The sequence below is a fragment of the Anser anser genome, assembly GCF_964211835.1.
Source record: "Anser anser genome assembly, chromosome: 10".
NCBI classification, from domain to species: Eukaryota; Metazoa; Chordata; class Aves; order Anseriformes; family Anatidae; genus Anser; species Anser anser.
Window position 1 is genome coordinate 18,366,875 of NC_139730.1, and position 27,782 is coordinate 18,394,656.

Consider the following 27,782-nt stretch of genomic DNA (forward strand, 5'->3'; position numbering starts at 1 on the left):
TTACGAACGCTAACAGAATCAGAAAGCTAAACTCTCAAATTAAAACTATTATTTTTGAGATAATAATCCCTGGCCTAAGCTTTATACATGTTTTTGCGAAAACACTCCATGGAATTGAACGTATTTGTTATACCAACGCAGTCCACTAGAGGTCGTTACGTTGAGCACTTTAGAGTATACTTAGCAGTAACTACTAGTGTGTATTACTAGAATGTAGTATGTATTACTAGAATCATCTGGTTTGCCACAAATATCAAAGTGACAAGTCCTACAGTACTTCAGAGCAGGGAAAAAAAAATGTCTCACAATATGCTGGTTGACTTACTGAGATATAAAATAGACTCCAGATTAAATAATTGTTCCAGATTAATTAGATTGGGTTATTAGATTGGAGATGTTTTCCTTACTAGAGTACTGTGGCATAAAGACTGCTAGCCCAGTTTTAGACAACCTTCTATGATGCTTGAAAGTAGTAAAAAAAAAAAAAAAAAAAGCAAGCTGAACTAGAAAACCTCAAGACTTTATAACAGTACACTATTGAATATATGTGACGGAAGAACTTGAATGCAAAGAGAGAGGTAGCATCCCACTTTTTTTCTATTCAGTTTTGCATCTCTCTGCATGTAAGACAGGATCACTTAGTATCAAACATCTGATCATATATCAGGACTGCATCAGAATCTTGTAACCAATATATAAAGCAAGATAGATATAGGTAAATAGCATATAGACAGAGGTGTATATAATAATACTAAGAAAAATCCAAGTCTAATCAGAAATCCTCTAATAGCATATTATGAATGCAGAAAGAATGCCTTAGAATAGAATAGTTTCCAAATATTTGATTTTGTGGAGGTGTGATGTTGAAATACAAATAAGAGATATTTCATGAATGCCCATCCTCTGTGCAGGAACAAGGCTCAGCATAATAGTGCTGTCAGTCTGTTTTGTATAGCTCCAATTTAAACAATTTACGTATATCCCATGTCAGTCTATCATTGACCTGGAGAAACAGAAATGTCTGCAATCACAGCTTTCTGACTGCTGAATGGTTTCTTGGCATGTAGGTAGCCTGTAACTTAAAGCAGCTTTCCAGCAAAAAGATGCTTATAATTTTGCAGAAAATCAGATCAGCTATGATGATATCCCAAGGTTTTTTTTTTTGTTTTTTTTTTGTTTTTTTTTTTTTTAAGTTGAAATCTGTATTTGTCCTGCTATTTCTATAAGGAACTGAATCATAAAATATAAAGGGCAGCTTCTACCTTACCCTTGTGTATAGGAAGAAGACCCTTAATAACTAGTCTGCCCTGTTTCTGCACTCCGAATGCTTCAAATTAAGTTGTATTTCCTGGACTGACATAAAGAGCTCAAAGACTTGAGTCAACCTACAGATCACAGTATATAAGCCAAAAAACATTGGATTAAACTGCTTTTAGCTTCTCTTTCTGCTTTACTAGCTTCAGATGCTTAATTTGTCTTGTATTGTATTTGTAACTCAGGTGGCATAAGGAAATTGCACACAGAACATAGCTCTCTGGATTACGTACTAAAAGAATCACCATTCCCAGAAAAGTCAAAAATACATTGTTTTACTGGATCTCACCTCCTCAACCATGTGCTTGACTTTCTTCTGTTGGCAGTGGACCATATCATCCAGATGTTTGATTCGCTCCCTGAGGCTTGCTGCTACCTCCTCCAAATGCTGTGACCTAGCAAAGATGGAAGAATTAAGCATATAAATGTGGAGGTATGCAGTATGAGGAAAACAAGAACAAATTGCCATAATCCCACCACAAATCAGGAAGATTAGGTCCAGAGGTAGACAAGCCAAATTCCACTGGCAGACGTGGATTTTATTTGTGTAAAGTACGTTCTAATGGTACTCTTGTAGTCAAAGTTGCTGTCTCCACCCGTGTTAATTCACCTTTGTCTCACATACTGGTGTGCTTACTCAGAGCCCAAAGTGCTGACAATTAAATGATATAATAAAGCACATCTCCTTGAGATGTCTGTTTTTTCTTGGCATTTAGACAACTAGATCTTTATCACCAGAAAGGCACATTTATACGGACTTATTAGCACCTGCAAACTTCTTGGTAATGCATACTAAATAGAAGCCAGAAGGCACATCCGCAGGTGTCCTTTTAAGTGCTCTCCTATTGTAGGGCAGCCATGAATCAAGGATTTGGCATAGTTGCCAACAGTACTAGAATGCTAACTGGAGTAGTTTTAAGTCAACAACAGTCAGCAGGAACTGGTGTGGATGTTTAAAGTTTCTATGTATCACTTTGCAGACAGATTCTGTATTTCTTCAAAGCAGTTTTACACAGAAATAGAACACCCTCAGAACTCCTATCACAAGTTAACTTGACAGCTTGCCAGGAAAGTAGTTTTAGCATATGTGAAGAAACAGGAGGGAAGCATAGGAACCTCTGTTTTTTGTTGTTGTTGTTGTTTTTTGTTTGTTTGTTTTTATCCGAATGAACAATTCCTGAAATTCTTAAAGAAATCCATCACTTGCCTGCAAAATAAACTTCTGTACTCCTATGTTCAGGACTGGACAGGATTTGAGAAGTGGAGGAGGGGATTCAAAAACAAAAAGGGATCTTTTCATCCTGCTCTGTGTACAGCAGAAGAAACTGCTGAAGCTGCAAACAGAATGACCATTTTAAGGCAAAGCAGCAGATGGCAAACTGTATGACATGATTCCAATGAATGACTGAATTGTATGCTGTTTCTCTCCCATAAACAGTTTCTATTAACAGTAAAGTAGTCTACGAAACTGTAACTGCAGCACTTTGACAAGGACTTAAAAATCAAGGCACTGCTGCAGGTTTTTCAATCCTGCATATTAAGGTCTCACAAAGTAAGTTTCCATTTTGATTGCAATTGTAACACAGAGCTGGTCTCTCATTGAAAGATTCCAAATTTTAAGTACTGATAGTAACAGAGAAACAACAGATGTCATTGCTCATGTGGAGATAAGTGTGTGGCTAGGAATACACAGGTGAAGAGAAGTTAAGCACAGACCTCAGCATCTGAATAGAGATTCATTGCTTGCATTACATAGATTAAACCACATGCTTGTTTTCATTGCACTGCACAAATTCCTGTCTTTCCTTTACCCTCATTAATGCAGCATAACTTTTCATGCTGAGTGGATAGGGCAGTATTCACTGAAGTGAGAAGAGTATCTGTTATCCGGTGGTAAAGAAAGAAGGCAATTATCTTTCATCTCCATATTCTATGTTGCATGCAACATCTGTACACTCAAAATTTTTATTTTAACAGGCTGATGTAAAAAGATGTTTTTTTCCTGAAACCAGATAAGCAGGTCACATCAATACAACTAGTAAGATGCTCTGGGCAGGGACTTCTTTTTATGATTATACTTCATAAAGAACAGTGGGATGTCAAAACTTTAAAACTCAGTTTCTAGGTGCCCCAGAAATATTAGTAATAATCAAGTATGATTATTCAGTGGCTGCTTATAATTCATCTTTATCCATTCAAGTAGTGTCACATAAATTTCTTTTGCCTAGTTGTGGTGCTTTGTCAGTCTCAAAGTAGCAATGGATGCACATGCCACCCGTTGGCAGAAACAGCACATTCAGGTGCCATCAACATCACCAGATCTTCCTTTTAAACCTCATGATTTCCAGAACCATTCACAGAGGTCTCACTGCCAATAACATGACCTTCAACTTTCCTCAAATAACTAACTCCACAGCTGATTTATGCACTGTGATGTTACATGACAGATTTTTTTTTTTTTTTTTACACACCTTCATTTGTTCACGTGCATATGTTAATGTCCCTCACATTTGTAGACCTGCTTCTCCAAGCCTCAAATATATTCCATTCTCCCTCTTTTATACATAAGAGATGTTGGCAGTCATATGCAGAACTTTTGCTCTCATCATGAGTTCATCTTTTCAAAGATGAACCTTTTTTATCCTACAGCTTAATATTTATACGGAATGTCTTTTCTTTTAAAACTGCATTGAACAGTCTAGAAGGAGACAAAGTATTCATAGTCAGGATCATACTATGCTGAATTTGGGAATGCAGATTTAAGAAAAATGCAATCTACAAATATGCCACTATGTGTTCCATCTAAAATGTATTCTGCATGTTTACAAACAACTTTTCAGGAAGAATGCATGGAAATGATATTTTATATCTAAATAAAGGAACTCATCAGATGGATTATCTCTCCTAAACTGCAGTGTTAAAGTTAGGAAAGATAAAATTCAGATGTCTTCAAAAACAAACAAATCAACTGACCCCCTAAAGTTACCTACCAACACTAGAAGTTCCACAAACAAGACATATCTCACCTCTCACTGTCAGAGTTTTCAGATTTTGCTCCAGATATTTGTATTTCATTTAGTTCCAGTTGTTTTTGCAGCTGGTGACGTTCCTAAAAAACAATAAATGCTATCCTTCAGTTCTTCATATGTCAATATATAAAGGCTTCACTGTGCATATTTCATTGCAATTTCATTGCAATTCAAAAGATCATTTTTGAAATTAAAATAGAAACTAATTAAACAAAATTTACAGATGTTACAGAGGATTCATGTATTTCCTATAGCCAAGGACCACAGAATGCAAATAATAAAATCAAATTCCATCTATCCACAGAAATAAGATCAGATTTTTCAATTTCCCATTTGAAGATGTGCAGTTGTACTTGAAACTGAAATTTTTGCATAGAGATGAGTCCTCACAATCTTTAACTACATAAGTCTCATATTTTCCATTTTATCCCTCCAAAAAGATAACTCAGCCCAAGGCAGAGATAAAAGCTATTGCTCTATTCCTTCCCTCCACCTCTACCCCATCTTCTACCCAAATCAAAAAATGTTCCTGTTTATCTTCTGGGCATCCACAAACATATTGCTTGTGAAAGTCTATCAGGAATTGGGAACTGTCAACACAAATTAACAGAAGCTATCCACTTTAATGGGAATTTAACAAAGGCGTTCAGTTTTACTCTGCAAATATGAAGCAGATAACAGCAAATTAAATAACCTGAAACTCATCTGTACTGTAAGAACTATATTACAATCCTTTTTTCACTGCGTAATACTTACAAGTGGTATGCCAAAACCCAGATCAAGTTGATAAGGGGCATATTAAGCTGACACCATTTCTCAGTGTAATCACTAATTCTACCTGCAAGCACTAGACAAAAGTGGCTCAGTATAAATGCACATCAGACTAACCAGTTAAGACAACAAGACTGTCTTATAAAAAAATTCTCAGTAGTAGCAAATATTTACTAAAGTTGGTGAAAAAATGCTTCACTTGTAAGACCAGAAGATTGTACTCTATCCACTTACTAGAATTTCCCAGTATATTCTCTATTCTATATGCTAGATAGCAAGGCCCAGATCTTTAAAGATAATGAGAAGCCTGTGATTGAATTAAACGAGAGACACCCAAGTACATCCAAAAGTATTGGAGTCTTACAGAAGGGCTGCTCTTATGCCTTTTAGAGTGACACTCTTCAGTCTAAGGACTAAACAATAACATTCATTCTCAGTTAGGTGAAAGAGACCAGGAAACAGAGAGTCATAATCTAAACAAGTTAGAAATCTTTGAAAATTAAGTAGCTGCTAGATATCCACAAAAATTCCTCCAGAAACTTTTAGTTTGAAGCCCTCAGTTTAGCATTTCATCGAAACGTGGATAAATTTGGAGATGCAATTCCAGTCAGAACTAACAGACAGCTTAATGATAAGGTCTTAATCTACCTAACTAAAATATATTTTAGTGGACCTACCAACAGCATTTTTAAGAGACTTCAGGTCATATACGATTACATCATTAGACTCAGGAGACCTTGGACACTGACAGAAATTATGGTTTAGTAAATAAATTTTGACGCCTTAAGCAGCTCTGACTGTCAACACAACTAGAAAAATAGAAGAACCACTTAATCACAGTGTCTCTTCAGTAGTCCAGGTGCATTTACTTACATGGATACAATAACTACATAAGATGCAAACAGCAATGGTATGTCACTGAGCAGGGTACTGAGCAGCAGGCAATTTCAAAAAAAAAAAAAAATCAAATTCCCTTCCTATAATTCTGCATTTTCTTTAAAGAATGCAAGCAACGAACTCTCATACCTCTTCCATGCGTTCAATCAGCCGATCCAGCTCACCAATTCTCTGATCTTTCTCCTGTATACTTGTTTCTGTAATTTGCATCTTTTTATTTGCCTCTTCAATAGCTTTCAGAAGCCGATTTGTTTCCTCCTTTAAACAAGAACATTTACGATCACATTAACATACAATATGTTAAATTATTGTATTAATATATATGTTTAATATGTTAAATTATTGTATTAACATACAATATGTTAATGAGGAATAAACATTTTTTAGCCCAAAGAGCCAGGCTAATAGTTTTTAAGCAAAGCTCAAGGCTTTTCACTACACTTGCCCAGAAGTCTGGAAGAGCTGTGACCCTAAACTTTAATTGTATGTAACAAAAGATCTGGGGCACTCTGAAGTGCATACATATTTGTAAAGCATCATTATGAAAGTATGAGAAAAACATTTCCCCATTTCTTAGATATTTGTTCTCCCTTCTGAGTATTCCGTGAAGTAACAGCACAAGAAAATGCGCTATTCCAGTTGACAGCATTTTAAACACTACCATTTACCCTGTTCAGCTATGTACTTTCTTCACATAAAAAACAATATAAATAGGAAGAAGCTAGAGAATCTACCTTCAGTCTCAGTCATTATCTGTCTTTACCAGGTAGAAGAACACAATGACCAACTGCTCAGAGTTAGGTTTTACTTGGGGGTGGACCAAAACCAGTGGACAGAAAGAGTTATTGCTCCCCTAGTGTCCAGCGAAATTGTCCCGTCATCCCCTTTTAAAAATATCAATAAAATTGGACATCCTGTTTTCCTCTTTTTAGAGGAATGGAAGTAAAAAGAGCCAACTTACTCCATTTCAGACTTTGAAATCAACATTATCATTTCTGTTACTGTGTTTGAACATTCTTTATTCAGCCCTACAACCCCAATAGCTTGGAAAACTTAGTAATAGTGGCATGACTAGTTGCAGAGAAAGGAGTGAAGTAGCATATGTACACTCTGGAGTAAAAAACTCTACATTACTAGGTGACTGAGAAATGACACCCAAACTGAGCGCCACAGACCAGCTATACGTACTAGGAGGATCTCTTTCTCAGCTTTATGTTTCTGTTCCTCTTCTCTCATTTTTTCCTCATATTGACTATACAGTTTTCTTGTCATCTCTCTCATGACTTCAGCATTGGCTTCTTGTGATGATTCCACCTATAAGAGAGAAAAGGATGAAAGTCATGGATGACCCATCTGTCAGCAGAGCACTGCTGCCAGCAGGAAAAATGAAACTCACATGATGCAAGAATAACACCTTGAATTTCAGTTCCACCTTGTTATAAATTTGACATTATTGAAGCAGACTGTCATTTGCATCAAAACTATTGCAATGCTTTGGCAATGTAGAACTTATTCAAATTTGTAGAAGTTACCATTTCATCAAGTTTCACGTTGCTTGAATTTAACTAGCCATCAATTGTTGAGCACCAGGCCACACCTCTTTACTGAGCCCTTCCATAACAGCCTCCAAGTCACTTGGTTTGTTTCCCCATGGAAAAAGTTTTGTTTCCTGCCATTTTACTGAAGTGTAGATTAGAGATGGCGTAGACTTAGCTCCCGTTTCTAGATAGCCACCAACTCTCAAAGCAACGATTACTTTAAGCTGAACATAAGTATGTGCTGCTAACCAGAAGACACAGCTGCACCCTCCCTCCTCTCTCTTGCTTTTTCACACACTGCTCTGAAGGCCAGCACAGGAACTGGGGTGACCATCGAGCAAAGTTGATCAGCAAACAACTCAGACTGAAAATACCCAGGGGTAGGGGAGGGTTAATTTTTAACCACAGGACCAGAAACTCTACTACTGCTACAGGGAAAAGGGCAAGAATGGTAATTCAGAGACAGGATTTCCCCCTTATGTTGGTTCAAAACACTCACTGAACCACACCCTCATTGATTAAACACAAGATAATACATTTACAGCATAAACCCATATACTCTGTAAACTGCAATAAAAAGCAAAGTAAAATAGCTCATCTAGGACTTAGTCCTCTTAATGCACATTCTATAAATCGGAAACGGTTATACTGGAATGCCGTGGCTGCTAAAGCCACATCAGGGAGATGAGAATACACTGTCATCTGAGAAAAGAATAGTGTTCCTTGCTCATCACTAGAGGTTACAAAACCACTAAATAACTTGTTCAGATTTCAAGGTCTCAGTTGTGCATTTATTTTGTTTGCTTTCTTCGCTTCAAGGACTGAATGATTTATTAAAATTTGTGTTTATCTTACATGGTGGGAACAACTGTCTTAGTGCCCTGTAGGATAACAACAGTGTATTTCATCCTTTGACAAGGGACTAAGCTCAGAAGGACTCCACTTGTTCTACAATTGCCCTCTTTTGCAACTCACAGACTGATACTGGCACAGAGGTAGTAACTTGCGCTTTGTGAGAGGGACTGAAGATAAATTAAGTTTCACTATAACACAAGACCTTTCTTGCTATAGGAAGCCTGAAAGAATCATGTAATTCAGAAAAAGCCAACAATCAAAACCCAAAGTCCTTGAGAGATATTGAACTGGAATATGATCCCTGGCACTGACTCTCCATCATTTCTTTGCTTATAACTTGAGCAATGAGGATAGTGAAAACAAGCATTAAAATATAGATGCATTATGGCATCTGTCACAGTATTCTTAAGCAAGCTCTCCAACCTCAGCTATTGTAATGAGAAAACGGTCAAGCTTTCTGCCATGTAAAACCATATAGTTTGCATTTTATTCCCTTGTATTTCTCTGAAAGAAATAGCTTAATTCTCTTTCCAAAACACTTGCTGCTACAGCACTTATCTGCTGACCGTATGTTCATAAAACTTGATTACCTATTAAAAATTAAGCAATATCATATAAACAGGCTCAACATCAAGACATTCTTACAGCACTGTGTAAAGTTATAAAATCCCTTTACTTACAGAAATGGACACTAATTACCTTTTAATAGTTTGAACTTCCACCTGCCAACATCTCTGGATAGTAATCCCATGTTATGGAAAGACTGACTGCTGCCAGCTGGGATTCTTGTTATTAACACAGAACCATTTCACAGGAATATGACAGCTCTAGGGAATGAGCAAGGTGTGATGGATGAAGAATCATTTACAAATAAGGCCAAGGAATTCATTTAATATGCTCCTAAATGCCCTTACTGTGCAATATCTTCAGGGAAGTTTATATACTGTACCTTTAATTTCAGTAACTGATTTTCAATTTGTGCTGTTTCCAGTTGTTTTTGCTTCTCTCTCAGCTTTTCCATAGATTGCTCATGTGTGTGTTTTAAATTCCTTATTTGTTCCCTTATATCAGTGTTCTCCAAAGTAACATCCACTAGAGTTTTCTGGAGGAAAGAGGCAAACCACATATTAAAAATCACAAATAATCTAGTGTGCTAATGTAGTCAAGAGATTATGGAATAGAAAAAAACATTTAAGAGATTCATGATTAGTCAACACAACATGAACAGTTTTGAAAGTTTTAACATTTAAAATTCTGATTTTTCTTGTATTTGGTTTCCTAGAAGGAATTTCCATGAGGAACATATTCATTGAAATCAAGTCCTGGAACACTATAAAAAAAATAAAGGAATATGGATACATTTTAGTACAAATGTTATTCCCAACAGTCTTCCTTTCTCCTCTCCAAGAGTCATGCTATACATATTAAACACATTAAAGTGAGAAAAACTGTGACATACAAGAAAACAGGATCGTTAATTGTTGAGCTCAGATACGTGGGAATTTGAAAGTCTTTAAAACAGAAAATACGTTTCCGCATTCTCCCTCCCCCTACATTTTGCAGGTATATACAACCTCACAAGTACTTATTAGCATCAACACATGCCACTTCCATTTCTATTACCTGGTGAAGATAGGTATAAGACAGAAGATGTTCTGTTTTGCACAATACAGAACAAATTACATTGTCACCTTACAATATTCTGTAAAGACATGACTAGTGACATTAGTCTGCTGCAGAACAGTGTCTCTTGACTGTACACTTTTTTAATAGTTGCAGATTTTTTTCCTTAGTTTCTTAAATTAGATGCCTCAGATATCCAAGACAATACTTTATGGACTAGCTTAGGGTTAGAATCTGTATTTGTTATCCATGTTTAATGTACGCTTTTAAATGCACGTCAGAAAAGGAAGTTGTCAGCTGTCAAACAGCTATTAAAATGTACCTGCAAGTCTATTGATGCTGATGTCAAGGAGCTGTTCATTTCACTAAAGCTATCTAAGGCTGCAGCCTGCACTCGCACATGATTCTCTAAGGATTCCTGATGAGCATTTGTCACCTGAGCAGGAAAAAAAAAAGAAGTTTTATATAGAATAATGATCAAGTTTACCTACTGCTTCAAAGGGACCTACAGAATAGACAGACCCCATGGTTAATTTCCACAGTACTAGGATGCTTAAAATACATAAACTGTGTCCCTGTACCTCAAAAACATACAAACAAAATTTGTAATTCAAATACGCTAACACAAATAAGGCACACGTAGCTATGTTTGTTGCTGATCTGTAATCAGTGTAAAACCTGTCTGTTTTCTGAAAGGACAAGAAAACACTTGGCAGATGTCTGTTCAGAAAGCTTATATAGACAGAGTGGGTGGACTATAAAAAGTCACAGGGTGAAAACCAGAAGAATGCAAGAAACGAAGAGATCTAGAAAGGTTTGGGTGAACTGTAGAATAGCCTTAATTAAGAAGGAAATGACTAACTGGATACATAAAGAAGCAACAGCAAGAAGACTCAAGGATGAAACAATATGAAGCAGGCAGGAGAAGTCAGTAGAGAGCTATGTTATACAAAAATTTGTCATCTGTTATACACACACATGCATGCTTAAAACTGGAGGGAATAAAAGCACAAAATGACATCATTTAAGAGGAGACAGAAACTTAGAATAACGTAAATTATTATGAACCATTTAGTAATAAAAAAGGAAAAAAAAAGGTTACTAATGGAGGCCAGCCCAACTTGGATTCTTTGATGAATCAGATTTGTTTCTTGATAAAAGCATAAGAACACCAGGGACCGATATGGACAACAATTAGTGTTTAGTAACCAAGTCATACATGGATTAGATCAACACAGGGAGCAGAAGCCAAGTAGTTACTGTTAACCCTATACAAATGTGTGCTCAGGTAAAACAAACAAACAAACAAAAGCAGAAATGCTTTGGCTGGATTAAGAAAGTTACAAGATAAGAACTTGTGTGAAGAAACATACTGCCCAGGGCTGAGTATTTGAAGTACAAACTTCATACAAACTCCATGAACAAAAAGTAGTCCTGGAAATTAGTGGGAAAAAAGCGTAGTGGTTCAAAGCTGAAGCAAAGAGTATAGAAAGGATTTTAAATAGGATCCTCAAATAGCATGTAGGATGGCATTGATGTAAAAACAAACAAACAAACAAATCAAAAAGCATATGTTATTAGGTAGAAGAACACCTGTACTTTCTTTCAGAAACTCTAAAATATTAAGAAACATGGTGGGGAATGTCTCAGTGAGCTGTTTATGTCAGAAGGAATCCTTTGTAAACTACATTTGCTTCAGAACTAGAGATTCTGAAAGAGCTGGTCAGAAACCCCAGAGATTTTCAGGCACATGCACGATTTTTACTGGTCAAGTGGAAGATCCAGAAATACAGAATATCATCACTGGTACTCAGTAAGGACCAGCCACAAAGAAGACAACACCACATTTGCCTACATGTTACTCAATCGGGGGTATATCTTGCTGGCATCATGAAGACTAATTAATTCAGTTTTCTCTCCTTCTTCCTCTCAAGTTGGGGTGATTTTTTTATTATTATTATTATTATTGTTATTATTTTATTTAAGTATACTACTTGCCACAGATTTCTGTTCTGTGTTGTGATCTGTATACATAAATACAGCATGCAGGGAACTAACAGTCTCCAAATAAGAATGTCAGAAGGGCACAAGTCAGGGTCCCAGACCCTTAAAAGTCAGGCTATGTTTAATTGTCAAAGCTTCATCTGAACCAGGGCTGTGAATAACAGTATTGAATATAAATTCCACAGCAGGTTTTCAGGGGGACTTTTTGGAACAAAGAACCCAACTTAAATAGATGAATGGTATTTCTACAGAATGCAGCAGCTTTTATTGCTAAAGCACACATCAGAAGAAAGGTCATCAAATGACCATCAAAAGGTTCCATTAAGAACCAAATGGTAAGCCATTTTAGGAATGCCATGCACTTTAATACTCAGTAATATTACTACTTCTTTTGTTATCATGTTTAAACAATAGAGTCAGTAAAACAGAACAGTCTGTTGAAATTACACCAAATTTAACTTGCACGTTACTCGTAATTATATAATTGATATTTTTTCAAATCACCTGGCAGATGACTGCTCCAAACACCTCCAATAATTACTAAATTGTCTAGAATGAGCATGTACTCAGATGACGCTATCAAGATTGTTCTTTTATTTCCAAGAAACAGGCAATTAATTCCATATGCAAAAGCATCCCTGTCCTACTTTACCTTGCTAGAGGGAAAAGGTTGATAAATAAAGGAAGGTAAATATGTCATGTTAAAGAACAAACCAGAATGGTTTGAGATATTATTTCTGTTTTTCTAAAATAAAATAAATAAATAAATAAAATTTTAAAAAAGGAGAGAAAAATGTCTCTAGATAGTACAGGGATGGTTATTCTTTCCCTACAATTGAATGCATACTTACTTTCAGTTCATTCGTAAGCTGTTGTATTTTTCGTTTCATTTCATCATATTCCCCATACATTTTCTTTCTTACTTTTTCCAGAGTTGCTCTCACCTGGTGTTAGAAAAATCACATGCCTTATCAATCAAACTTACTGATGATACTGTTTATACTGGGACACAATATTTTGCTTCTATATCTTTTATTGTTACTTTTGGTAATGGCCATTATTAATCTAACTTTTTTTCAACAATACTTTATACTTAAGACAAGAAGTTAAGTCTTAAAAGCTGTCTACATAGGAATGATCTATATAAAAGTCTCTGAGTAATTCTAGACTTCTCTGTACACACTTAAACACCAGTAAATTAATAATTTAAATGAATTTCAATTATCCATAAGTCATTCTAACCTAATTTGATGGCTAATGGAACTAAAACTAATTTGAACATACAATGTTTTCTTTCTCAAAAAAGCATCCACACGTGGATTTAATACACCTTCATTCTATTTAAAGTGTTTAATTAAGTTTTCACTGAGTGTCCTTTGAAGATAAACCCTTTAGTTTCACTGCATTTGGACTTTTAGGCTCGTAATTAACTAAACAATATATTAGCATAAATTTACCAACATAATTTCAAATCTGAAGAGTATTTGATTTTATTTAAGAACTATGGATGTAAATTATGTCTTGCCTTTCTAAACAAAAAGTAGAAGAAAAAAAAATATGTTAGAAGCCAGCTTGGGTTTGCATGCCATTACAAACATGCAAAGAACCAATTTTCTTAAGAGCACACATTGTAAACACTAGTTAGATGTTCACCTACAGTCTACCTTCCAGCTATATAATTCAGATTTCAGATTCTTTTTTTTTTTTTTTTTTCTCCCTGCCCTGAATTGAACACACACTGGCTGCAGATAATCTAGGGCAGTGAGCTTACCTTACCTCTGCATAGCCGAAGTGAGACTTGGGGAAGGAAGGAGGGGAAAATATCTAGAGGAGATATTTCTGGAAGCTCTGTGGTATACACACTCCCTCCCAGAAAGAAGGGTACTGGCCACCAAACCTATGCAAGGAGTGGGCACAAGCCTACTCCCAAGTACTTGCTCCCTTTGGGATGAGAAACACAGAAGGAAGCTGACTCCTGCACTTCTGAAGGAAACCCTCCTTGTCCTGTCCCTACACATGTGCATGCCCCCTGCAAGGTCTAAGTTTGACACTGATACAAAAGAAATGATCAGCAGTTCTGATGTGGCCCACCATTTTTGGTCTATTTAAGTCAGCAAATACGTGGCACAAGCTGAGAACTCTTATTTAAGACTCTACTTTTAAAGATTGAACTTATCTGGCAGGCCAAAGTTCACAAATTAGCATAACTGAACATAGCCTCTAAAAGACAGCAGTGCAAGGGTCAGTACACCTCTTCAAAGGTCTTTCCCACATTTTCTGAAAGAATCAGTACCCTGAACACAATGCAAGACATGCTGTTGAAATGCCCTGACATTTCCCACCATGCCACAAGCTGGAAGTGAACAGCGAAGGAGAGGAAGATGGTCCCAGTCCAAGCAACCTGCATCAGGTACCAGAAGCAGTGCAACCTAGGAAGCTGCATCACGCTGTATGCCAAGCCACCCATCCCCTGGCAGCACTTCAGCAAGGTAGATAAACTACGTAGGCAGGAAAAGAGCAGCCAAGACAGGTCACATGCCTTGCCTGCGCAGCAGTAGCAACGTATCCTAATTGGCAAGTGCAGGAACTGGAGAGTGTAAATGCTGGGAGCTGGTAAACTGTGAGTAATAAAGGAGAAAAACAAGTCCTGATAGCTCAAGACTAGGCAGATGCTAGGAGTACACATAATTACAGTCTCTTACACTGCTGGCTTAACTCAGTGCTCCTCCCTTTTATAGCAATGCAGTTCTCTTGCACTTGAATCAGTGTAAGATGATAGCCACTGACCAACAGTGGATAGAAAGAGAAGGTCAAATTATTTGCTCTGGGCTAATTAAGGAGTTATCGCCAAAGTTTGACACACAAAGAGATGGTGAGTTTCAGGCACAGAAATGAGCAGCATCATAAATGCCTTTTTTTTTTTTTTTCTTTCAGGAGAGCTCCTGCCAATTATGATAAATGAGCATGCACAAAGAAAATAGTACAAAGTCATCCTTATTAGGCTGACTATTTTAAGACGGCCCCAAAACATACCCAAGTGATTTTAGTGTATCACCTAATTTAGGAGCCTTTCCAAAACTGGGATGGGGGAAGGGAAAGCAGAAGAGAACAGAGTTTATCCTTCCAGGTGTCTGCTTACATAGATTCTCCTGTATCACATTGGAAATTATGAAGACTTCAGGTCAGGGCCCCCAAGATCTGTTTGGCCAATTGCTTGTCCAGGTGCATCCCTCACCTCAGTCACCAAGCATTAAGGACTATCATTTGTCACAGAGGACTTGAGCCTGAAACATGTAGCTCCCAAGTACCTAACGGGTGTTTTTCTTTCTTTTTTTTTTTTTTTTGTTTTACCTTGAGTACCAACAAGGCAAGCATTTAACTTCAGAGTGGGTTCCTTATTCAAATTTGGGTGTTGGCCTAGACGTCGGTCGTCCCACATACACTCACAGCTCTACATGAATAAATGGAAGGGATATTTGACAAATTTTGAAGCTGATAGAATAACTCACTTCTTTAATGTAATTCATCTCTTCTTTCAGCTGATCAGCTGACCAGCCATAAACCACCATTTCTCTCTTATGATTGTTGTCAGTCCGGTGCACGACACCATACACCATTCCATGAGAAAGTGTCCCTGGAGACATGCCATTTGGTACATGGTAGAGCTCCTTAAAAACAAATAAATAATAAATTATTTTAAAATCAGTTCTAGAATAATTTAAAAACAAAACTAAAATACAGTAACATGGGACCAGGAGAGACAGTCAACTAGAGTGAAAGCACAGCAGCACCTAAGAATACTAGTTCCCAAATGTTTTGGGGCCAAATTGTCAACCTTCATACTTTTGGGATGATCAATAATCAGTTCATAATTGACACAGATGATACAGATGTCTAATTTCCATTGACTTTAATAGAAGTGGTATATGTACAGTCAGGAGCAACAGATTGGATTAGTGCAAGAAGAGATGGAGGCATAGGAGAGAGAAAACTTACATGCTACTTTTCTGCATTCTTCTAGAGCATTATTAGCTCTCACAGTTTCCCTTTAAATTCTTGAAAAGACAGAGTTCCCTTCTGCCCTCTGCAAAGTCCCTGCTGTGCAATATATCAAAATTCACAAGTTTAATAAAATTATTTAGAGAGTTCTCAGATGAAACTGATATTGCAACTTCTGAGCTCTTACACAGAGCACAGAAAATATCATTTTATCTTGTAGATAAACAATCCAGGATTTTAGTTTGCATTCTAGCAAATTCTCCAAAATTCTCCAAAGTAATCAAACATCCATTTCAGCATTGCATATCTCTTCCGGAAATTGTAGAACTGACACTGTAAGAGCCAAAACAATGTTATGAAACACAGCATCCACATGAGTGTTTCTGTGTTATGAACTATTATAGGAGGACATAACTTCAAGCACAGATCTTGATAGTTACTTGATTGGCAGCTTTAAAGTGCCTACATTTGTTATTTTGACAATCTGCAGAAATTTATAGAAACATACTTGTGATAAATGTTTTATTTTAAGGTGCTCTTTACAACAGACTCCTCTTATTCATCTCATCAATATAGGTAAGAAAAATATTCATACAAACAGTAGGAATCATTTCCCTCAGCATGTAAATAAATATCTGCAAGATGAGATGTAACCACCCATCCTGACTACTCACCTAGCCTCCCTTCTAATCAACACAGAGAAATATACTTCTGTAGCAATCACCTGAAATAAGTCAGGCTCCATAAGTACTAATTTATCTTCTTGTTTATGAAGAATTTAAACTAGCTCAGATGAAAACATTCATGTTATGGCTTTTTAAACTGGGGGGAAAAATAATATCACCTAACTTTGGATGTTTGCAAATTGGGAACCTAAAATGAATGATTCTTTGTGAATATAAAGTTAGAAAGATACAATCTTGAAAAAACAAAACAAAACAAACAAACAAAAAACAGCTGTTACTATGTAATTTTGCACATTGCCTTTTAAAGGCCAGTGATAGAGATAAATTACTTACAGGTAATTTCACTAAACTTCCTTTCTCACAAAAGATTTCCCAGAATGTGGATAAATCTGATAATATTTGCAACATTGGCGTTTGAATATATTTGTTTTTGCTTTGTTGTTCAGTAATGATACAGTATGAAAACCTACAGACTTTGAGAGTCTTTAGTAAAGCTAAGGAGCATCTAAATGCTGTATTTGACACCAAACAGAAGCAGGAAGAGATGAAACTCATCATCTTGTACCCACATGAAACTGCACCCCAGCTAGTCTCCAGTTCTTACTATGACAAAGGCCAATGGTGGTATCTGCATTCTCAAGCAGTAGCTCCTTCAATTTTTAGCAGCCAAACCAACACAACTACAGTGGAAATGTAAGGATAAATATTTCTTTGGGTAGGGTAAAAATGAACAGGAAAATCTATTTGGATTAAAAGAAATGGTTAAAGATGGACATCTGTTATACATGATAAAAAAGAAAGGTGTGTCCCTTCTGCATGGCACTGACCGGTTTTCTCAACATTGGAAAACCTTTACCGTATCATTGATGGCTTAACTATTTTGCTGAAACTCTGTATGTGTGCATGCGGGGCTGGGAGGGGAACAATCCTGGAGCAGACACCTGATAAAGACAGTTTCAGGCAAAGAACAACGAGGCTACAAGTAATCATTTAAAATGAATCGGTTAGAAACACCTAGTGGAAAAATATTGGGCCACCAGTCCTACCAATAACAGATATAATTCTGCAGTTTGAAAACACTATATGCAAAGCTTCATATCCTGATAACCAAAAGTTACATAAGTACCTCTTTTTTTCTACTTTGGATGCATACAAACAAAAAACCTAGAGCTGATTTTTTGAGAGTAAAGAACACAGGAACTAGATGGGGACATGACTCAAAACTTTAGTGTCTGTTTACTTCCAGGGTTGTACAGTTTCTTTGATAGTTTCATCTCAGCTCCTCCCCTGCATCTGGATAAAGGGATTACATACAATTTTCCATCTTCCAGAGAACCAGATGAGTAATCACTTCGATTGCTTAGAAGTTACTAAGGCCCCAGATATTGAATTTATAAATCCATACCCTTTACCAACTCTCATTCATTTTTTATGAGGTGAACAGCTGAGTATCAGCAACTACTAAGACCCTTCGTGCCTCTAAAACATTAGCAGAATTGTTTAAAGTAATATTGGCAGAGTTCTGCATGAAGATTATGATCAAGTTCCTTATTTTTTGAACATCATAAACAGATTCCTAAGAAACGCTTTAAAGGTTTTTCCCCCTCTAGCAAAGACCAGCAGATTCAGACCACTAGGTTTGCAGCCAGAGAATCACCCATGACACTTAAATATTTCACAGATGAACAGACTTAAATTTACATCATAATGGGCACACAATGAGCATCATAAATATGCACAAAGCCAGACTGGTTTCACTTCTCCAGCAATAATAATACACTTGTCTCTAGTCTATATCTGCACAAGCCTCCCAAAATGTCTTTGTCATTTCTCTTTCAGAAGATTAAAAAGAATCTCCATCATCTGTTGGGTGTTCCAGTTCTACTATGTGCTATTTACAACACAGGATATTGCTTTAACTTCTCGTTGTTTTCCTCTGTCTCCCATACATATCCACTCTCACTACTCATATTTTTCTGACAAGGTCCTCGCCTCTCTCTACTTTGATCTGCAGTGAGGCATCTCAGTGATGATAACAGAATAAATAAATACATGCAAGTATTTAGAAGCAAGTAGATACTGTAAAGTTAACCAGAAAAGTACATAAAGCTGGAAGGTTTCCAGCCGTTTAAGGTCAGAATATCAGCCAACTCCAGAGTACAGGGAAGCTCTTACTCCCTACCTGCCTATGCACTTGATAGCACTGGAACAAGACCTTTTCTAAGTGCAATTTGTTGCCCCAAAATGTGCTGAAAACCCCTTCTAATATGACATGCTTATCTGAAAAGGCAGACGAAACTCAAGAAACTCATGAATATTTTTTTGTGGCTACAGTCAATTATATGACAATCCAAGTTAACAGCAACAACACATCATGTTGCTGTACATGAATACTATAGCAGCTTCCAGGAACATGCTTTGGCTAAGTTGTAGCAATAGTCATGTTGCAGTTGGCAGCATCACACAGCATGTCTTAATGAAAAGCAGACTGTGTTTACTTAATTAATAATTATTTAACACAGAAGCCGACACCCCAAGGTTGCAAAAGTCTTGATAATTGCCATACATCCTGTTTATGTCTATGTCCAAGGAAGTAGCACAAGCAGCACGTAATGTAATATAAAGCAAAGATACTATAAAAATAGACTCACATTTAAATATGATTTGTGATCTGCTTTTTGTACCGCCATAGTTTTATTAGCATTATGTAAATAACACTGAGGGGTGACTTCTTCCAAATCTGTCTCCATCAACTTTTTAAATGCAAGTCAGGTACCCCCATGCTTCATACTTTCTCACTGCCCAGAAGTTGGAAGCAGAAGCATAGATGAGGTATCTTATTTTGAGGAAAAACGACATTTCATATAATAATCTGCACAATTTCAGAGATAGTACACACATGGTCTCGAAAATTCACTGTGATCTTCTGTTTATCAGCACCACCTGAAAACTTTTCTTTAAACCTACAACTAAATTAGTTAGGTAAGGCTTTATCTTTTCCTCATCTGCTGCATTCCAGGGGGGTTCTGAAATATCCAGTTATCTTTTGTGTGTTCACTGTGTATACAAAGAACAAGAGCATTCATATCGTTACTTAGGTTACATATTTCCTGTCGAGTAAAGTGACAAATTTACAATACTGAGTTCACCAAGCAAAGTTACTGTGCTCTTACAAAACGCAGCAATGTTTTCATATTTCTTCATATTCCCCTACAGCGCATGGAACTCATGTTACATTTAGGGATGTTTCATATATAAATAGTATTAAAATATGGAAAATATGCCAAGACATAGACACGAGTGTTCTTAAACTCATTGATGCTAAATCAGAAGCATCACTGAACACATTCCAACTTTTAAACTCTGATTTTTTTTAGAATTTAGGTGCCTGCCTCATAAAACAGAAGTAACAGGCATTACACAAAGTCACATCTAATCAAAGAAATCTGTACCCAGAACACCAGCATTTATATTTTAAGAAAATAAAATACAACAAACACAGTAGTAATCACAGAGGTCAGTGGAACTCTTTCTGTGGTCTTCATGTAGTGCTATTTTTAATGAAGGAGTTGCTTAAACAGCATTTCCAAAAACAATGAATTTGTGCTGGAGAGGCTGAGAAGCAGCCACCTGTAACAGGTGAACTACATTTGTTATGTCACAACTCGTGCTATGCTGCTAGGAGTGGGCTGGCAGCCACAGATCAGCAGAGAAAATAGGCACTGCCCTAGATTCAAAGTGCATAACAGCCTCATGTTCATTGCACTCATGTTCTTTGATCCAGCCCTGACACAAGTTTCTGCTTGGTGTTCTGCATAATACACTGGAGCAAATTCTCCTTCTGGCTTCCTTACAGCCTACATTTTTGCTGGGAGAAAAATGTTTACTCTGCTTTTGTATTCCTACGCAAGAAGCAAAAAGGGTTTCACCTCTAGGATGTGATGATTTAAAAACGTAAATTAAGGAGTTTGAGCATATACACAGCCAAAGTACCAATAACAGTTAAGATTAAATGCTGTTCGAACTCTGTTGAAAGCCACAGAAACAGGAAAGTGAGACAAATTTTTATTTTTCATTATCTTGTCAATGTGTCCAAACAAACAAAGAAACAAACAAATCTCTCTATACATATCTCAATATTCTGCCCTCAAATATCTAACTGCAGCTTCCAATGACACTTCCAAATTTAGGCATGACAGCGAAGAAAGGGATAGATGGATAAAAATAAGCCCAGGCCCAAACAGAGACAATACAATTGTCTAGTAGCTCTTTATTATGCAAGACAATACAGGCCTCAGGACACACAGATTTTGCATACAATCTGACCAGCACAATATTCCATTGTACTTCATGGTGAACTAAGCAGCCTCACACCACTTTCATCCATTGTCTAACGTTAACAGAAGAAATACAACAAAATTATGATAGTTTCAGATATTCTATCTGAAGTACAACAATTCAGAGATATTTAGCAGTAAGCTTTTCACCACTAAAAAGCAAACCAACCAACAAACCTGTACTGGTGTCTTCAAATCTCACATATTTCTTTCAAGGTATCACAGCCTAAATAGGAACACAGAAATCTGGCCTGACAAATACAAGCACAAGCTCTCTCTTCCTCCATTTTTAGAGATCATCCTCTAACCGTGTACTTATCCGCCAGCCTTTCACAGAAGACAGGGAGAGGCCATCCTGCTGCATTAATGCCGGCAGTAATTTTCTTGCAACAGAACTGCCCAGCTCCGTCACTTCCTTTTAATCTCATGCACTGGTTCATTTTTATTTACTAGTAGTATAGCAATAAATAAGTCAACCTAGAAACATAATGTACTGATATAGATTTAAGGAAATACAGCATATATCTTGGACTAAACTTGCACTACAATGAAAAAGGCCAAGTTAACATCTACTAACATAACCAATGAAGAATCAGTTCTGAACTGACAGTGAGCTCCAAAACAAGGTACTGGCAGAATCACTGCTAGCAAGACCTTCTGTACAGTTCACTAGCTGATTTTGTAACTGACACATCTCCTAATGGTATCTAGTCCCAGGAAGTATAGAAGATTAACAAATATGCACCAGTGAGCCACCACAATGTCACATCGGGGCAGCTCAAAATCACCTCCTTCCAATGAAAGATTAGAAAGAGAAGATTACAACCAAATGTCACGCCATGGTGTATTTATAGTTTTCTGGCATTCCCTGTGACACAGCAAGGTCTCTGCTCTCCTTCCTCATCAGCAGCAGGCTGAGTCAGGGAAGAGTCTCTCTCTCTCTCCAGCACTTGGCCTGCCAGAACAGACGAGTGCCCAGCAGCCAAGCGCAAACTGCCTGATCTCTCTGAGCACTCCAGCAAAGACTGGGTGATCCCACAGGTTATGGAGTTTATTTGCGTAAGTCACACTAGTGCTTTGTAAATATCAAAAACATTTTCCAAAAGTTTTTCCTTTACATTTATTTTCTTAATACCCAACATTTAAAGACAGAACAGAACTCTAGCTTCCAACAAGTCCTGCTGTTCAGTTTGAATCTTGGTGAAGCTGTATTTTTTGACATTAAATTGTAAAGCATAAAGCAGAAAACTGAGCAGTTCTCTAACTTCTTTTTATTATCCTTATTTCCAAAAGAGGGACATAGTTCTCATAGAACTGTGTGAGGATTATCTAATATTTGTAAAATTCCTTATTCTCATAGTGCTTTATTAAGAGAGTCAGTTGAACATGGGTGGATCAGCAGAGATATCTGATCACTGCTTTCAGAAGATTTTTTTTGTTGATTTTTTTTTTTAATCAAGTTTGAAGTAAGATAAAACTATCACAGTATGACTAGTCAGGAATCTTGTGTGCACTGTAAGTTACTGTGTAACTAATTCAAATATATAAAGCAATACATTGCATAGACAATAAAAATCTACAGGTAATAAATTACTGTCTTGTTTCAGAGGCATGAGAAAAAACAGTTCATAATCGTGATTTATTGTGGCTGCTTCTACACCGTATGGTTATACAGTTTATAAAATATGTAAAACATAAGTAGATGGCATAATTACTCTGTATTTTTTAATTGCTATGACACTGAATAATTAGATCCCATCTGGTTCTGAAGGCTTTCTTTATGCACACTTCTGTATAAGTACTAAACTTCAGAAAATTACTCAGAATATGCAATAATTGAACTATATATAACACTTTTGTTCTCATCTAAAAGGACCCATCTCCTAAAAACCACCGTGCAGTATACTGGAATGTAGCATGAGCCAAATAGTGTATTTATTATCTTTCATATCTTCTTAACATTCTTTGATATAAAACCCACTTGGGTTTATTTATATTAATACAATAATTACAATACAGTTCTCATTAAACACAGAGTCTCACAGAGAAAAAAAAAATAAGTCACATAAGAAAGTGCCCAAGGATTGTCCAAGCCCTAATCAATTGCACTTCTTTCTCATTATTACACTACTCAGCACAGTAAAGTGAGTAAGTCATGAGTCAATTTCTATCCTCCTCAAAAACAAACTTGTATTGCTCTTAGGGCAACAGGCGCATATGCTTAAGCTAGACTAAGGGTTTCTGCAATCAGATACAAACTGACAGAGAACTCTAAGTGGTGGGCAAAGATACTCTAATCGCTGCAACTAAACACCTCTGTACAAAATTAATTATCACAATTTATTGGTGGCCTAAGTGTAGTTTGCATGAAGGCCTTTTTACTTCATTCTGTAAATAACATCTAAAGATCCTCAAGGACCTATTACTTTGCCAGAGCACTGTATGAAGATCTGAGTGCGTACACAAATATCTGATAATGACTCTTTATTTTGACCATATTACTTTGCATTTGTTTTTATTGATTTAAAATGTTTCTTTCTGATTCATTTTACTGTTACTTTTGCTTCTGAGTACCACTAAGAAATTATTTCAAAGAAATCCTATTGTTGTATTACTTCTTATTGTCATATTGCTATTCAGACATTTTACTGGTTAAACAAGACAAATTAAACATCATCTATTGCTCTGAAACAGCTCTTGGAGAACAAATTCTGTACCAAAGCAGCTGGAAGATTTTTTGTTTGTATACTACTTGCTTCTATGAAGAATTGCCCTTCTAAACCCTTCTACATACACGACCTTCAAATCACTTTCACTTCAAAACAATCTTGAATTCTTTTTCTTATATTTCTTATTAGTATACCACTCATTACCAAAATCAGCTGACACAGCAGAGCATCCAAGCCCCAGCTCCCCTACATGTTAAGGACCAAATCTTGTACACTGTTAAGCTTATGTGAAACAGCATTCAGTCTAGGATCAAGATCCTGCTTAACACAAGACCCTGCTTGTTGACAGCAGTTTCCTACGCTTCCTGCTATATAAATATTAAAGAACCAAGTCTTAAAAGTACCTCAGTCACACATCACCTTCAAAGTCCTTCTATTTTATATGCAGTTTTCCTGTCCCCAACTCAGGCTCAAAGCTCACAGCTGACTTGCTCAGCTTCCGTATGTTCTTCAGCATTCCCAGATGATCTGGTTCCCAAAACAACTAAGATCAGCTTCTGTGCATGTCTGTATTTACTCCCCGTTTACACAGCTTTTAACTTTGATTGTTAAAACTTACGTTTTTCTTTCTTTCGGGTTCCTTTGCTCCCTGTTCAGGCTGTGAGCCTTCATCAGGTGGCACTGTTAAGCGTAATCTACAAACATTCATCTGAAAGAAAAACAGAAGTTTGCTTTTAGTTTTAAGAGTTACAAAAAATTAATTTTAATAACTTGTTTTGCAAAATGAACTGTACTAACTTTCGGGTTTTCATTTACTATTTTCTACCTTCTGTCACATAGCTGACAAAGAAAAAAGTTATTTGTTAAAGGCTAGAGTTTTTTTTTTTTTTAGCTGGTGAGAAATAATTCAAGGGCATCCCCATAATTACATACCTGAAATAGCAAAAATCCATTTTAATCAACAACATGTTCTTATGTACTCATAAATGACATTGAGAGCTGAGATATCAGAGCACTGAACGTAATTTCCTAGTTTCTCAGCTTTGTTTGCAGATTTGGCATACTTTTAATCTTCAAAAGGAATTATTTAGAAACAAAAAGTGCATTCTGGAGTGGATGCCCCTTTTTTGTTCAGTACACATAAAAATATTTGATTCTAGGATACTTCATTACTGGAATTCCACTGAATTCAAACAGAAATTATTGAAATGTGTTACATACAAAGCTGCTTATAAATGCTAAATGTAAAAATGCGTCACAGAAAATTTAATAAGTCTTGTTTCCTACCTGACTTCAGAAAAGTCATCCTATTGCTGGGGAAACAAAAATGTCCCAAACAAGACCAATGTGAAATATAACCTACTCTTCAGCAGGTTACATGTGGAGGCTACTTTTTTGTGCAGAGGGTTCCTCACTGTTAATTCATCATTCAGCTGTATGCTATCAACTCTGTAACAAGGAGCCTCATAGAAAGCAACAGAAGAAACAAAGCTTAGCATAAAAGTGGGTTGGTTATGCTTTCATATTTCCCAAAGAATTCTGAAACAAAGAAACACATTTAAAAATGATGAGTCCTTGCACACTGGCTTTAGACACTGACTGAGTGTGCTGAGAAGAGAATACCATTCTTCCCTTAGCCACAGAAGCAGGAAGTACTTCCTGCTTACAACTAAATTATCAAGATATATTAATAATAAACTCCTCAACATTGGAGCTCATTGATTCATATAGTAACTAATACCATGTTCTCTCACCTATTTAAATTTCCCCTTGCTCTTTCTTCCTATTAGCTTAGCAGGGCTTTTTCCTCTAAAACATGAGTGTTGACAACAAAAAGGGAGAGTCTGGCATTCTTCCATGTAGGCAAACAAAGAAAGACCAGACTCATAAATAGGAAATAGGACTGAATTTGTGCTGTGCTGTGCAGGAAGCGACAGATGAGGCCAAATTTTCCTTACAGTGATTTCAATGAAAGAAAATTGGGTTAAAAGAAATGAAAGGATTGTTAGGATAAAACATGAGAAATACCCTCAAAGAAACAGAAAAAGATAATGACTGGCAACTCAATGTGAGGAGAAATGAAGTTGTATAATGTTCTCTGAAGCTGGCAAATGGATTGCCTGTTAGTCAGTATAGGACTAATTATAGCCAACACATTTATAGATTCACAGTGCAGTGATTGTAAATAAACAATTTTTCCTGTGCGTGTACACCAGTTAGTGAATCATGACTGCCTGTCACATTACAGCGATTTGTGTGTTACAAGGTTACCATGAAGAAAACCACAGAAGCCCAGTACAGAGAACAAGCAAGTTGTAACAACTAGCTTGGAAATATAAGGCAGTAGCAAGAACTTGTTGTGACTAGGAGCACTCTACAAAGGGTTATCATCATTCAAACTATTTTTCTTGCCCTTTTCTTTTCAGACTGCCTTCTTATTAACTCCCTGAAGCACATTTTTATTCCTTTTCCATTTTCTTTTTTTCCAAGCTAGCTCCTAATTATTAAAACACCTCGAACAAGTATCATATTTTCAGCAGTGTTTCTGACACAAAATGAAGATTTAATGCTTCACTTTGCAGCCTGCTGCACAAAAGTACCAAGCAGAGGGTGGCATTAGCAGACATCTGAGAATTCCGGGCTTGAAGTCACACCCAGCAGGGCTTGTGCGGCAGTGGCAAAGTACCTCCCAGTTTTGAATTCCTCCCTAGGACAACCTTATATAGGCTGTACTCTTGTCACTGTTTATAACAATAGCCCTTCCATGGCATCCCTGGGGAAAAAGCAGCAAATGTATAAATTCACTCCTCCTACTCCTGGACCACAGATGATGTACTCTACCTAAGGACAGAACTACAGACCAATCTGTTGAAATTCAACAACACTACGGAGATTAGAAGGGAACAGGCAACACTTCCCTTCAACTTTCAGAAGCAATGGATATTGTGTCTATAGTGTTCTTGCTATATAGTGTTTCCTCTACCATTTGTTGCCAAGTTTACATGACCAAATGAATGAGCAGGTTCACATGGAAATCACAGCTAGCCCTCCCCTAACAGTAAGACATGGCTGTAGCGATGCCTTAAAATGGAAATGAAATCCAAACAGGAAGAGCCTCAACTCAGTGCCAAACAGTGGAAGAATAATGTGCAACTGAGGATGAAGCAGTAATTTACAGAAACAATTGGGTTTTGTAGGGAGAAACCCAGGAGGAGAATGAAAGAGAACTCCACTAGCAGGGAAAAAGCTGTGATTCAACTTCCTTCAACTGGTAACTGACAGTAAGAACAAGTGATGAAAAATGGAGGGACAGATGTGGCTTTCACCCTACCTTTATGTCACCAACATTGCAACTTTGTGAGCACAACTTTAAAAAAAAAATAGAACGCGTGCAAGCATCAAGTTTTCTAGACTATCAAATTTTAGTTTGGTTTACAGCATCAGTAGCTTTGACAAGCTAACAACATAATTTTCATCGTGCTGGCATTTTATGCTCACTCCTGGCTTTTGACACCAGCAACCCACAAGCAGTATTTCCAAAGCGCATCTGACATCATTTGCAAAATGAATATGCAGACAGGAAAAAAAAGACTGGAAGGTTCACCCCACCACAACACCAGACAGCAAAAGTTTGCTGACTGCACTAGAAGTTAACAGGTGAAGACATAGTCTTTTATACAATTTCTAAGAAGCTAGTGGGACAGCATAAGTGACAGGTGCTGCAATACGGCACTTAAGAAAAAGCCAATCTAGGTTAGTTAAAAATGTTAAAAATTCATGGCCCAGATCCACAATCCACATTCATGTTTACCATCCTACTCAAAGCACTAGGGTGCAACTTCAGATAAATACAGATGACAGATTCACTTTTAGCAATGTTCTTCAGACTCTTCTCCCCTTTTTCCAAAAACCAAAATGGGATTGATCATAGTTAACTATGTACTGAAATAACTGCAAAGCTAATGTTGAAATAACGAGCATTGGTTTGATAGAATAATTAAGGTTACTAGCATAGCACTAGAAAAATAGAAGCTGCTCTATTAACAACCAGTCCCAATTT

General features: G+C 36.8%; 1 protein-coding gene across 1 annotated transcript in view; it reads right to left on the bottom strand.

Annotated features, from left to right (window-relative positions):
- LOC310904780 (uncharacterized protein) overlaps positions 1 to 27,782 on the bottom strand; it is a 56,349-nt gene that overhangs the window by 27,235 nt on the left and 1,332 nt on the right. Inside the window, exons 2-10 of the mRNA XM_083849951.1 lie at positions 24,342 to 24,431; positions 15,541 to 15,699; positions 12,883 to 12,975; positions 10,350 to 10,463; positions 9,354 to 9,506; positions 7,200 to 7,325; positions 6,141 to 6,269; positions 4,341 to 4,423; positions 1,604 to 1,709 (exon numbers count right to left, since the gene is read on the bottom strand). Of these exons, the coding sequence (XP_083706077.1) occupies positions 1,604 to 1,709; positions 4,341 to 4,423; positions 6,141 to 6,269; positions 7,200 to 7,325; positions 9,354 to 9,506; positions 10,350 to 10,463; positions 12,883 to 12,975; positions 15,541 to 15,699; positions 24,342 to 24,431 (1,053 nt within the window). The remainder of the gene's footprint in view (positions 1 to 1,603; positions 1,710 to 4,340; positions 4,424 to 6,140; positions 6,270 to 7,199; positions 7,326 to 9,353; positions 9,507 to 10,349; positions 10,464 to 12,882; positions 12,976 to 15,540; positions 15,700 to 24,341; positions 24,432 to 27,782) is intronic.